Raw genomic sequence first — 14,129 nt, forward strand, 5'->3', positions numbered from 1 at the left:
CGAGTTAATTTTTTCCAGTACATTATTCAAAAAACTTTCCCAACATTTTCGGCAAAATTGTTTTAATAATGTGTTAAAAAAGATTTAGTGTAGAGAAAATTATTTACTCAATTAGAATATTTATTCCAACATTTTCGGCAAAATTGTTTTAATAATGTGTTAAAAAAGAAAATTTAGTGTAGAGAAAATTATTTACTCAATTAGAATATTTATTACAGTATTTAGTGGAAATTGTTTGGATTATACAGTGACTTTGGTAGTCGTTTAAATCACACGACTTCTGGAAATTGTTCGGATCACTCTATGAATTCTGGATATGCATAAAACTTCGAGAAAACGTCTTGCAGTCGATGTAATTTTTTAGTGTCATCGAGTGATCCAAATGTCTTTCAGAAATCGTCACCAAGTACGATAGTAAACATCCTAATTGAAAAAAGAATTCATTACATCCTATATGATAAAAAAATCAACAATAAATATTTAAAAAGATTAATACAATTACAATGATTCTTGGTAATCATTACCAGCTGAAATTTGAGTTTTTGGACCAACTTCAACGAAGCAAGCATTATAGGTTATTTCGCTATGAGCATCAGTCGGTAAGAGGGAGATAATGAAGAGATGAATCTGCAGAAATGTGCATTATACCCTCTCTTGATATCAAATATTCTTTCAAAAGCTGTTGGAGTTCAATACATATAACAATATACTATAAACAAAGGATTTCTTCTAAACAACCAGGTTCCCAGCTTAGATTATATTTATTAACAATCATGCAGCATAACAGTTCCAAACCATGCACATTGAGCCGATCTATTCCCTGTAGTTCATGTCTATTGCTTTTGGACCTAATTCCATGTCATTTTGGTATTGGTTATTGAGATCAAATGACCCCAAGAATCCAGACTTTCTCAATTGACTACCACTTTCCTCTTCAGTAAGCTCTAATATTTTAGCTATCGGCTGCTCAACACATATGCCATCAGAATTGTTAGAGCCACTTCTTTTCTTTCCATTAACTTGATTGCTCGAACCACTAGTCGAACGCTTCTGTTCGGGGTGAATGTCCATTAAGTTAAGTTCCACTAAAGTATTAGATTTCTCGGCACAGATATTATCGTTTTTAGGTGGTTCCTCATCGTCTTTTCTTCCTGAGCTTTCGGAAGATGTCAATGAGCTTTCCATGGAACATATAGCACCTCTCGTTAGATTTCGTTCCGTCTGTTTTAAGCTCGAACCTCCTACTTCTGTCAATTCCGAAAACGAAGAACTTGTGCAGCCGGTGTTAACCATTGAGACGAGTTGAATGAGTTCAGCTTTGGCAAGTTCTACACCGATAGAAGATGAGGTATACCCAACCAGTGTTTCTTGTGCTTTCTTTAAAACTGATTGTAAGTACTTTCCTTGAGCTTCAATTCTTAGGTGTAAATGTCTCTGGACCTGAAATAGAAAAATAGATTGATCGATTCGAGTTGATGCCTCAACTGAAAACCGGCTATTTAGGATTTGGTCAATTGGCCATACCTCAATCTGTTCATGAAGCTTTCTTTGTACTTCCATCTGCACTTGGAGAGCCTGAGCAATCCTCAAGCTTCTGATGAAAAATAAAAGTAGACAGTCAATACCATCTGTTTATTATCATTTCTAAATCCAAAATTTATCAGAAAATAAAGGATCCATGTAAATATTACTCATTCATCTTCTTGTGAGTTACATCACTTGTATCGCTACTCAAATCCCCATTACTGCTCTGCGTCTCTCTGTAATCTGTAGCACAATGAAACAAAAACGATCATATCTTAGCGAAAGTCAATATAATCATATAAATGCAACAAGCAATGAAATCTTAGTCTCACCATCTACTTCATTGCTAAGGCAGATTTCTGTCTGTTGGCTTTTTGCCAGCCTGTATTTCTGCAAGAAGAAAATACAATCGAACCTTGTTCCCTTTGAGATTGTAGTATGGTTATATAATGAAGAGTAATTACCTGTAAATGACTTTTGAGATGGTACAAAGTGAGTCCAGAAATCCCTATGACCCTCATCAGATTCTTTGGGGTTGCTTCTGTCCAGAAATAACACAAAGGAAACATGAGAAAAATTTACCCATAAAAACAGCATGATTAGACAAGATGATGATGATGATGATGATGATGTATTAAGGTTATCTGAAAGTATTAAACTCAACTGTCTGGCCCTCCAAGTTGATTGACAGCTTCAACAAATCTTTGATGAAGCTCTGGAGTCCATTTCAGCCTAGGCTTTGCATCAGTTGACAGAACCAAATTCATGTCTCGATTTTGCAGACCCATGTTTTTTGTTGTGTAAGAGAGACAGGCAGAAGGATGCAGAAAACTGAAACTTTTGATCCCTTTCTCTTTTTCTTTTTTATGAAGGCTATGCTTTCAATTTGAAGCAGCTGTAGTTCTCTTTATAAATCTTGTGAGTTGTTGGGCTGTCCTATGATCTCACTCCGTATCTGGAAACATAGGTGGGGCTGTTTTGGTGAGGGAATATATGCCCATGACCTCTGCCTCTTCCTTCTATCATCTCCAATTTCATTTAAACTTTTTCTTTTAAATTTTCTTCTTTGACTTGGAAGGGGGTGGATGGAGAGAATCTCTGATGCATCAAAAACAGAAAAGAAAGCAACACAGATCAATTTGAGTCTCAAAAGGAGAGAAAAGAGGAAAAGTGCATGGTTTGTTTTTATCTTCACACACACACATCACATTCTTTTCCCTCTACCTTGCTGAGTTTATTGAGGTAACAAAACGAACCCGAATCTGAAAAAGGCTAAACGTAAACCCGAATCCGAATCCGTTTACCACCTCTATGAATAAGTAAGATGAATGATGGATGCCACTATACTAAAAGTACAAGAAACTTTCAAGGAAAGAAACTGTCAATGCCCTTTTCTCTCCGTTGTTTTTATTATCCTTTTTTTTCTCTTAGGGAAGAGTGTGGTCTGACTGGCAGATTCTTTTTGTTCGTTGTATGGATGAAGGAATCAAAGAATCTTGTATTAGATTTTGGGACCCATCTGGCCCCATTTTTCTTACCCTTGAAAAAGTGAAACAAATGAGGCCATCTTAATAGATAAACTTGGGTGCGTGAAAATAACCCCATAGTATATAAATTCTTGAACCAAAAGTACACACAATTCTGTTAAGTTATCCCATTATAGGAGAATCTCAGACCCTTTGTTTTCTTTTATACAGACTGTCATTAGGACAGACAGCTCGACATATATGGTACTCAACTTGAGTTTTTCCAGGTGACTGTACAAAGATGCAACTTCAATGAAATCAAACTAAATTATCATATTCAGTTGTGTTAAACTCGAATCGGACTAATCGTTAAGTGGTGGTGTAAAGCAATACAGCTAGCATAACCCTTGGCACATGTCACACAAGGCCATGAAATCAAACCCTCCCATTTTCCATCTTTTGTTAAATGTAAACACAACGAAATGACAAAAAGCCTCGCATGGTTTACTGGTGCACGCTTTCTCCTAGTATGAAAGCAATCAACAAGGCTCCTTCTGCTAAAAGTCCTATAAAGAAACATGTTCCAAAGGGAATGCTAGCTTTAAATCTGTAATCCATGTACAAACAGACCTCAAAAAATAAAGAGATAAAGGGAAGCCACAATGGCCAACAAGAAATCATAAAAGTCAATTGAATCAGATTATTCTGCAGATTTCTCGGTCTGCGGTCAAGAGTTAAATTACAGGAATCAGAATCCAATGATTGAACTCCAAAGTACTTGCCATCTCAGTGCCATGCATTCAGTTGGTCTGCTAAATTGATAAACCATTTTCCAGGATTCAAAGAAAAAGGAAGATTAGATGCCAAGTGTTATTTTATTAAGACAACCAGAAAAGCAATAGGGCTGTTTCAATTAATTAAAAGAACTACAAGATATATGCCCAAGGTTTCTCTAGGATTGCTTAATGACATGCCTTAATCAATAAAACATCCTCCAACCAGTTGACTAATTACAATTTTATAATCAGTTAGTTGGATACAATTCAGTGAGCATAGAGTGGAAGGTCCACTGACGAGATCGTCACGATCATCATTCTGTTCGATAAAAAATTTAACAAGAAGATCGACATGATGGACCGGCAAGTGGTAGGTCCATATTCACACCAACATGGTTTCTTCCTTGAGTAAGCATCTGCTTCTCTCCTAGAGCTATAATCCATCAGTGGCAAGCTCATAGTTCATATTCGAAGAAAGGAATAAAATTATCGACACGCTTTCATTATATGTGGCCCGAATGTTTGAAAAACAAGAAAAGGGAGAGTTATTGGAGTGCCTTTCTCTTTAATCAGATGAGATACTTGAAACTCCTAACTTGCTTTAATATATTCCATAACTAGTAAAGGAGATTCCGTGATGATGCCAACACGGCCCCTGGTATTTTTAGGACAGTAGCAGAAGGTCCAGTGAATCAAAAGTCATACAAACAAATGTGCCTCATCAATTATTATTCTTTAAGGGGCCCCATCAGAAGAGATTTCATAAATCCAAAAGCAAGCAAGAAGATGAGGTTATGAAAAGAATATGGCCTCAGGAATCTGGAAAAGAGAAACAAAAGGAACTAGTCGCCATCCGACTAAAAAGATAATGGAAATTTCAGCTGAAATATTGTGTCAAGCACAATCAACAAACTGAAAATGACGTTGGCAATATGTCACAGATCAAATTTGTTTCAACATATCATTAGGGTGATTGATTATTTTACTATAAGAAAGTAACCGGCAAGAAACTTCACATGTTCAAATGACAGTTGAATGTTTCTCCAACATATCAATCAGTAAGTAACATCAGTATTCTCGTAAAAAGGAGCCACAAATACAAGAACCGACAATTAAATATTGACAATACACATAAACACTGTTACAGATGCAGCTTCTTGAACTAGGGACCTCTAAGGGGAACAACGCTCCCTTTTACCACCGAGATCCCTTGATGGATTCTGATTTTTTGTTTTTACATATAGAGAAAGATTTAAAGAGACCCTAACTGTAATATCTTCCAAATTTAGCACATTGGACCCTCACAACCTTGTTAAACTAGTGTCACACTATATATCATACAAGTTTCGAATTGTATTCATTCTTACCATTAAAGGATGCAACACGGTCGATCAAGAGTTATGGCAGTTATGAAGGTTAGGAAAGATATATGTCTTAATGGCTAAAGAGATGAACAAATTGATATGTACCACTACAAACATGTAAAATTTACTTCTCTAACACGAAAAAGGCTTGCCGAGGTAAATATACAAAGTTTTCGACCTATCTGGCTTGAAAAGCAGAACATGGCTAGTAAGTGGTAGACATGATTGCTTTCTTCACCAAAGAACATAAATATTGAAATTGCCTCACTAAATTGCTTGAACAGGTAAGGGGGAACATCTTTGTCCAAGAGCCCACAACATGATTGATAGAGACAGTAAAATCATGTAGAAATATTCCTTCAAATAATTCAAAGAAATCATTTCTGATGCAATGGTACATCCAACATCAAGCATACACACTGGGTTGATATGACTTAACCCAGTGCATTAGCTTGGCAAGTAATCAATGTTTGAAGAAAAACTTATGAATTCATTACCTGATATAAGAGAAGAAAAATGAAACTCCTAAATTTGATTCAAGGCATCTAATGACATGTACATCTAACTTTGCATATATTTAGAGAATATTCTCAGTGAGACAACTTCAACACCCACACCTTTATCAACAGCTAATCCATGTTTGAAGAAAATTATGCTAAGTTCATATTCTACAGCTCTGGAGAAAAATATAAACTTGGAAGGTGAACCTGGAAATGAAGTGTATGCATGTTCCAGGATGAATAAATAAACAAGTTAAAATTTTTTAGATAACTTGGGCTGGTTGTCAATGCTTGAAGACGGTTACTTTGCTCAGAATTAGTGAAATTCTGTTTGTCCACTACCATAAAGAGATCATAAATATCAAAGTGGGATATCCTGATCTTTCCATCTCCAAGTTATCTTATGCTATTCGAGCAACCTAGTATAATCAATATGCAGTTTTCAGATTAACCTATTTATTTCAAATTAACAAATTAAGAGTAGCTAACTGTAATAGGCTCAAGGCATCTTGTTTGTTGCAGTGGTATTGCAACCTAATCATTTCTTCTATAGCTTATCAAGCTCGCAAAGCCCCAAAACTTCATAGTCCACAACTGTTATACTAGGAAGCCTTTAACCCCAGAAAGAAAATGGCAAAGAGAAGACAGATCATTTGGTTGGAGAGACAACCCGATGATAAAAATGTGGGGTTTTTTTTTTGTACATTCAAAGCAACGGAAGAAAAAGCAACAGTTTTTTTTTTTTTGGAGATTTACCAGTCAGTCAATGGAACTGAAGAATCGTTGATAAGTTTCAGTGACTTTCAAATTGGTATAAACACAGTGCTAACACATGGAATTTGATAAAAGCAAAGTCTCCTGAAATGAATCCATGGATGCGACCGAACAAGTTATTGTTGGTACAAAATCTTACACCCGTCTTGCCACCATGTCGGTGGTGGTTGTTGTAACCGGTTTTCGTCCGGGCACAAATTTTTTAATTGGCAGGAAAAATAAAATAAACAAATAAATGATTTTGACTTTAAAAAAATATTTTTGGAGTCGCTATTGATCTTTTTGGGTTAGGCAGGTCAAATACCTAAAAACAATATTTTAAAATAGTTTTTAAGAAAACATAGTTTAAAAGATAAACTGATATGCGTATAACCAAAAATTTTTAGTAAAGAAGGGATTTGTGGTCGGTTATGTTTAGGGAAGGATTAGCACCACTATAACGCCCAAAATTGGTACTCATTAATTATAAATTATCTCTATTATTAGAAATTTAAATATTCAAATATACTTAATTTATAATCATGTTATTTCAAATTTATTATTATAATTTTAAGAAAATCTATTAATATAAATAAAATATTTATTTATTTAGAAATATCAGAAAATGACTTCTAGGTGCTTTAAGATAACTCTTTTCTTAATAAAATATAAATAAATATTAATAAAACATTTATTAGAAATAGATTAATATATATAACTTATAAAAGTAAAATATTTATTTATTTAAAAATATCAGAAAATGACTTCCAGTTACTTTAAGACAACACATTTCTTAATATCGAAAAATATAAATAAAATAATAATTTTTTATAAAACATAATAAAGATATAGTTTTTATAATATTTATTTATTTAAAATACCATAATATAACATCTAGTTGCTTTAAGACTTCCATTTTCTTTGTATTAAAAATAAATATTATTTAAACAAATATATATATATATATATATATATATATATATATATATATATATATTTATATGACTAAGAAAATAATAATGAACATAATAATTTAAATATATCAAAAATAATAATAATATTGCAAATAAATAAAATATAAAAGAAAAAAAATATATAAAACTTATGATCAAAATTAATAATTATAACAAATCAGTGATTAAATTATAAAAATATAGAAATTAATGGGCATCATTCTAAATAACATAATACCTAAATATTAACAGTGTAATTTAACATATTTAATTATATGGGATTAAAATAAATATTAATTAAATGATAAGGGACTAAATTGGTTATTTACCCTAAAATATATATAATTAGGTCAGGGACTAAATTGTAATAAATAGCAATTCGAACACCAAATTAAAAGTTCAAAATTTGATTTCAGTGACTAAAATAGAATGCTATAAAACCTGAAGGATCGCGGAAAGGGTTTTACTATGTGTGAAATTACACGGTAGTCCCTCCCCAAAATACGTCGTTTGGGAGAGGATATATAAACCCTTTAACTGGCCGAGAAAGGCTCTAAGCATTTCATTTCTTTTTTCCTTTCTCTCTCTAGAGAGAGATATATAAATCTCTTTGTCTTCTCTCTAAGTTTCCCTCGTCGGAGGGAAACCGGTCAACAACCGGCTGCCTTAGGCCGCCGTAAACACCACCTCCGGTGACCAAAAAATTAAAAAAAAACCCTCAAAAGATAGATCGGCACTACCTAAAAATGATTACGACCTTCGTTTCCCTTAAAAAGTCTCGAATTTACGTAGATCTAAAAAAACTACCTTCGATTTTTTTTTGGGTTTTTCGACGATGTTTGGAGTTCTCCTCGGTGGTAAGTCTCTCAGTTTTTTTTTCTTTTCTTTCAGTTTGTATTTGCCTGGGATCGTTGGTGTAGTTCTTGCTCTGTTCTATCTTTGGTCGTTGGTTGTTCGTGGTTGTTCCTGTATATCCGTCTGTTCTTGTGGTTCCTCCTCTTTTTTTTGTTTTCAGGTTCGGTGGTGGCTTTTATAGCCACCACAGTGCTCGGCTCGGACCAGTCCAAAGGGGGAAGCTTCGATGAGTCACCATAGCTATGGTGGTGACTCACTATATGGCTTCGACGTAGGGGCGGTGACGTATCGCTTCTGGAGACTTTGGCGAGGGTTGGGCATGGCAGCAGCGTCGACAGCAGGCGTTGGACCATCTGGCAGAGGCGTGGTGACTGGAAGCTTGGAGATAGCTGAGGCGGCGCCGCGTGGTTGCCCTAGGGTATCATACCCTAGGGTTTATTGTAAGTACCATCTGGAGGCTTTTGGACCGTTGGATCTTGCCAGATCCAACAGCTGAGATCGTCTGGCGGTTGAGATGAGATGAAAACCTTAATTTGGTTTTAGGGTTTAGCTGGGCCATATGGGCCAGTTCAAGTTGGGTCTGGATCTGTTTGTAATTGGGTCTTCAATAGGACTGGGCTCCGGGTCAAATCTGTTTTGTATTCGGGCCTCCAGGATTTGTAATTGTAAATGGGCCTATAATATAATAAAATTAAAAATAATAAATAATAATAATAATTAATAAAATAAATAATAATAATAAAAAATCAAATGGAAAAAAACTGGTGTCTTCAGCTGCCCCTCTTTGCTCATTCTTGTGTTAATGAGAATAGAGCAAAGACGAAAAGACAATAAGTTTTTTTTCATTTGACTTCACTTGATTAGGATGGAAATGTTGAACTCTTCTTTGGGATTATTTCTTCTCATTATGAACTTTTCCACTGGGGGTGACAATTTATCTCCTTCTATGATGTAATCTAGCAAAAAGTTGAACAAATTCTTCTCATTATAAACTTCTTATTCTTTTTCAGATGAGTTCTTCTCATTATGAACTCCTTCTGGAAATGTTGATCTTCAAAAGAGGGGTTGTTGATTCAGCTTTATATGTGATGAATTTAAGGCAAGGTTGAACAAGTTCTTCTCATTATGAACTTCTTCTTCCTATTCAGATGAGTTCTTCTCATTATGAACTTCCTCTGAAAATGTTGATCCTCAAGAGAGGTTCTTCTTTCATTCAACTCCATAGGTGATGAATTAAGCTAAGGTCGAACAAGTTATTCTCATTATGAACTTCTTCTTCCTCTTCAGATAAGTTCTTATCATTATGAACTTTATCTGGAAATGTTGGTGTTTATCTATCTCCTTCTGTGATAGAGTCAAGCAAAAGGTTGAACAAGTTCTTCTCATTATGAACTTCTTCTTTCTCTTCAGATGAGTTCTTCTCATTATGAACTTCCTCTGGAAAAGTTGATCCATCGAGTGATGAATTCAAGCAAAAGGTTGAACAAATTCTTCTCATTATGAATTTATTCTTCCTTCTTCAGATGAGTTATTCTCATTATGAACTTTATCTGAAATGTTCATCCATTGAGTAATGGATTAAAATATTTTCTAAAATCTTGGAAATTCCTGTCAAATATTCAAATTGATAAAATGAATGAAAATGCCCCTATTTTTGCAAATGCCTAAATATGATGCATGAATGTTGAGTGTATTGTTTACTTCAAAGTGGCAAACTTGGTCTTCCCTCACTTGGTCAAAATGTCATTTTAAGCTGGCATTTCTGATTTGGAAGAGCAATCTTTGTGTCTTCTTTGTTTCATGAAAGTCTAAGAAAAAATGTTTCATTTATGGAACTCTTGTCGTAGTCAGAACTATGATGTCCCATTTTTGTTTTTGATAACATCGACTTTCTTCATCTGAACTTGTGTAAAATTCCAATAAAGCTTTCATCTTTAAAAAGAATCCATCATCTTTGAAGAGAGAATATATCATCTTTGAAGAATGTAGATGTAAATATGCTAAACTCAACAGAGCTTAATTAGGAGATCAGCGTCTGTTCTGATTTGACTCTTGAAACACATTACAAGGAAGATTTATCCTAATTCATTTCATGTCTCCACATCTAATCAGATCTCGAACAAGGCAACTTGGACCATATCATCGAGATGTTTAGCAACAACCTATTGTTCAATCTTAGTTGGCTCCACTTGTTTCTTGTTTAAAATTTCAGCTTCCCTTTTGTGGAAAGAAATCTTCATCATATCTCACTTCTAACCTTGGGGTTGAAGAAGTCAAACTTCATCTTGGGTCCATGAATGAAAATACCATATGATTGCAACATTGGTTCAGCATCAGAATAACTGGTTCATAAAACATTTGACAACACATGCATCATCTCATGTGGTTTCTACCCAGATTTCTTGTCAGTGAAGCTTTTTCATAGTGTTCAAAGCTTTTGTATGATGTCACAAGACCTCTTGAGAACAAAACTCAGTGGGAATACCAATGAGATGCTGGTATGACCAAAAATTGGTCAAATTCATGAGATATGCTAGTGACGAATTGAATAAGAGACACTAACTGATCTTGTAATCATTTCGGGTAAAGGCAAGTGTGATATCAATCACGTTTTCTTCCATAATGAGTATTTTAGGAAATAGAAACACATCAACTATAGGATCCATGTACAGAAACAAGGTTCATGGAAGTCTTACTTCTATAGATGAAACGCACATGATAAACCAAAATAGATGAAAACTCAGTTCACCCTGACTGGCCATGATAACCCCAGTAACAATGGGAATAAGGGTAATATACGTAAGCTAAGCCTCTTTCTTCAATATCATCAAGTAAGCGAAAGCATTTTTGAAAAATAATTTCGTAGCCCCAACAATATGATTGAAACTAACTGTCAGAAACCTCAAAGAAATATGTTCAATCATTACTGACACACAAAAGACCAAATTCAAAGCCGAAATCTTGAGGAATTGAACCCTGGATCAAATAGTCTACACGGGGACCATCTTTATTCATGCAACCGTGATGTAGCTTAACAAAGAACACGCTGTTATGTGACACATAGTTAAGAAGATTGAGTATTTGAAACCATACTTGTTGAGTAAATATTCATCCAACAACAAGACCCTAATGCAATTGCCAGATGAACGAAGCAATTATGTATAGTCAGCTCGACTAACACTGCTTCTCCATTTTCATTCTTCATACCTTTCTATCTCATTGGAAATATTTTCTCAAGTTAATGATATTTCTATGAGATGATATGGATTTTCAGCATGCCCCAACATTGGCTAATACAAACGTTCAAAATACATCAACATTCATGATTCTGATTTAAAGGGCTTTCAGCATGCTCAATCATTTGCTTCTTGTTAATCTGAGCCTTCAAAATGCCCCACATGGATCTATCTGAAGTAACCTTTAAAATGCCCCAACATTTGTTGATACAGATGTTAAAAGTGTGCTTAACATTACTTCTTGCCGAGATAAGCCTCCAAGAATGCCCAAATATTCATATTACTATGAGCCTTCAAAATACCCCACCATTCTATTTCTGGTTGAAATGGGCTTTCAAGATGTCCCGCATGAATCTGTCTGAATTGGGCCTTCAAAATGCCCCAAACCTTCTAAACTGTAAGGCTTACTTTCAACGTTTGTTTGATTTCAATATCAGGATCCCCACGAGGTCCAATTTTGACAATGTACTGTTTGTGGGTACTTGCGGCTTTATTCGTGCCTCAAATATGTTTATCTTGAATACTCTCATTCTGATGTCACTAAACAGTAGTTGTCAAGTAACTTGAGGAATTCTCTTCATGTTGTCACAAACTTAAGAAGTACTCAATTATTCTGACAAAAATGTCTGAGATATGTGCCTCTACTGAATGAGGTGCCCATTTTTTTGATCTGAAGGAATTTAGTCAGACAGAGTGGTATAAATCGCTTGGTAATTCATTCCAGACTGACACACTGAACCTTGTTTTCAGTGAAGGCTATTTCTGGAATATACTTTTCCATGCAACATGTTGATTCTGATAACTACTCATCTGATTATGAAACGATCTTTCAGGATGATTTCACAACTATTGATAGTTCTTCTGATAACGAGGAAATCATGAATTCTAATTCTGATGAGGAGAATAAACTGTTATACTTGACGAAAATCGGGTACTCAGAGGTTGAGGCTTCAATAGCCATGGAGAGATGTGGTCCAGATTCATCAATTGTAGAGTTGACAGATTTTATATGTGCTGCTCAAATGGCTAAGGCTGTAACGCATTTCTTCCGGTAGAATATGGGAAGCCATTATACAATTACCCCAATTACAAGAAAAGGCAAAACTTGGGCTATGATGTTTTGAAAAAGAAAGAAGCATAGGAAGCTTGAAAAGAAGCTTCTTAATGAAGACGCTCATGCAGTTCATCTTCCAAATCTAATGATTGGTTTTAGGGTTCCTACCGAACCAGATCCGATAACTCAAAGAACACTTTCAGAAGATGCTATTGTGCCTCCTTATTTCTACTACGAGAATGTGGAACTTGCTCCAGTTGGTGTTTAGACTAAAATGTTATGGTACTTATACGATATAGAGCCAGAATTTGTAGATTCGAAGTATTATTGTGCCACTGCACGAAAAAGGGGCTATATTCGTAATCTGCCAATTTGAGAACATATTTCCTCTTATTCGGCTTCCTCCACGCACCATAAATGATGCTTTTTCATTGACAAAAAACTGGTGGCCTTCTTGGGATCCAAGAACAAAGTTGAAATGTTTACAAACATGTACAAGAAGTGCCAAATTGACAGAAAGGATCTGTAAGGCTCTTGAAGCTTATGACGATGAGCCACCTTCAAATGTCCAGAAGTACGTTCTTGATGAGTGCCGAAAATGGAATCTGGTATGGGTTGGAAGGAATAAAGTTGTTCCACTTGAACCTGATGAGGTGAAAATGCTTCTAGGTTTCTCTAAAAACCATACATGAGGATCTGCTAGAGACATGTTCCCCGGTGGTATCAATGTCCTGTCTCTTTTCTCTAGGATCAGTGATGCAGAGGTTGCCTTCTACTGTCTTGGCATACCTTTAAAAGCAAATACGCAAGAACTGACTGGTAATCGGGTAGAGCAATTGATGAGTAGATTTGACATATTCGACCTTGTTGTCAGTGGTATCCAGTGTAACAACCTTACCGGAAGAAATAAACCTCATTGGGATGAACTAGAAGATTTTTGTTAATGTCTTTTCTTGCAATGGCGGCTACAGTGACTACCTATTTTGCTACTTCAAGATACACACCTACATATCCCATTCTGGAAGAAGTAGCAATGATGTATAAAAACTTGAGCCAATATCATGGTATAACCAAAGTGCAGGTAGGGGACTTGTTCATTCCCATAATACACTTAATGGGACTTATAGCTCTGTGATGCAATCTTCTAGAGAACATGGATTGATAGCTGGGGAAAATAATTTGTCTGGTGATGCTTATCACCCTCAACATGAGATAAGTGATAATCTTTCTTGATGAATTGCTAATAATGTCACAAGAGAGCGTTACAAGTTCAATTCTCCAGACTTTCTAGCTTTTTGGACCACTTACTTTCAAGAAAGTGAAATGCTTCATTATTCTGGCCTCGTTCGTTCTTTTTCTTCAATAGAGGTATAATAGACAATAACTTGCTTCAAGGTCCTTCCTCATTTGAGACTGTACTATTTGAAAATGTTTTTTCTCCTTTCTTTATCAAATAATGAAAGAATTTTGTAAAGTATTGCCTATTACAGGTTCACAATAGAATCAAATCATAAGCATGAATTTAATGAATATCAAATAAATCAATTACACTTTTAAATCAAAAAATCATAGTCCTATGGCAAGTGTCAAAATTATTGACTGATTTAGGGCTTAGGTTGATTCTGGTAAAGTAAGGTCTGTCAGGTTG

The 14,129-nt window shown here is 35.0% G+C and overlaps 1 protein-coding gene across 3 annotated transcripts; it reads right to left on the minus strand.

Moving 5' to 3' along the window:
• Positions 1-667: 667 nt before the first annotated feature.
• LOC120158862 (myb family transcription factor PHL8-like) lies at positions 668-2,882 on the minus strand. Of its 3 annotated transcripts, XM_039169596.1 has the most exons (7): positions 2,189-2,882; positions 1,989-2,065; positions 1,857-1,914; positions 1,692-1,767; positions 1,525-1,594; positions 857-1,440; positions 668-820 (listed from the first exon to the last, which is right to left on the minus strand). In XM_039169596.1, exons 1-7 carry the CDS (start codon positions 2,310-2,312, stop codon positions 814-816), a joined length of 996 nt encoding a protein of 331 aa, XP_039025527.1. In that variant the 5' UTR covers positions 2,313-2,882; the 3' UTR covers positions 668-813. The 3 variants fall into 3 exon arrangements, with proteins under 3 accessions (XP_039025527.1, XP_039025525.1, XP_039025524.1); XM_039169594.1 differs by having other exon boundaries at positions 668-1,440; positions 1,525-1,591; XM_039169593.1 differs by having other exon boundaries at positions 668-1,440.
• Positions 2,883-14,129: the final 11,247 nt, after the last annotated feature.

This window comes from Hibiscus syriacus, unplaced genomic scaffold (genome assembly GCF_006381635.1).
Source record: "Hibiscus syriacus cultivar Baekdansim isolate YM2019G1 unplaced genomic scaffold, ASM638163v2 tig00111331_pilon, whole genome shotgun sequence".
NCBI classification, from domain to species: domain Eukaryota; kingdom Viridiplantae; phylum Streptophyta; class Magnoliopsida; order Malvales; family Malvaceae; genus Hibiscus; species Hibiscus syriacus.

What these genes read in the sequence shown, in the direction of transcription:
- LOC120158862 (XM_039169593.1), bottom strand. Translation starts at nt 2,312, where the DNA reads ATGGGTCTGCAAAATCGAGACATGAATTTGGTTCTGTCAACTGATGCA. An exon ending in ACTCACAAGAAGATGAATGA is followed by an intron (nt 1,595 to 1,691) that starts GTAATATTTACA and finishes ATTTTTCATCAG; the next exon opens with AAGCTTGAGGATTGCTCAGG. An exon ending in AGCTTCATGAACAGATTGAG is followed by an intron (nt 1,441 to 1,524) that starts GTATGGCCAATT and finishes TTTCTATTTCAG; the next exon opens with GTCCAGAGACATTTACACCT.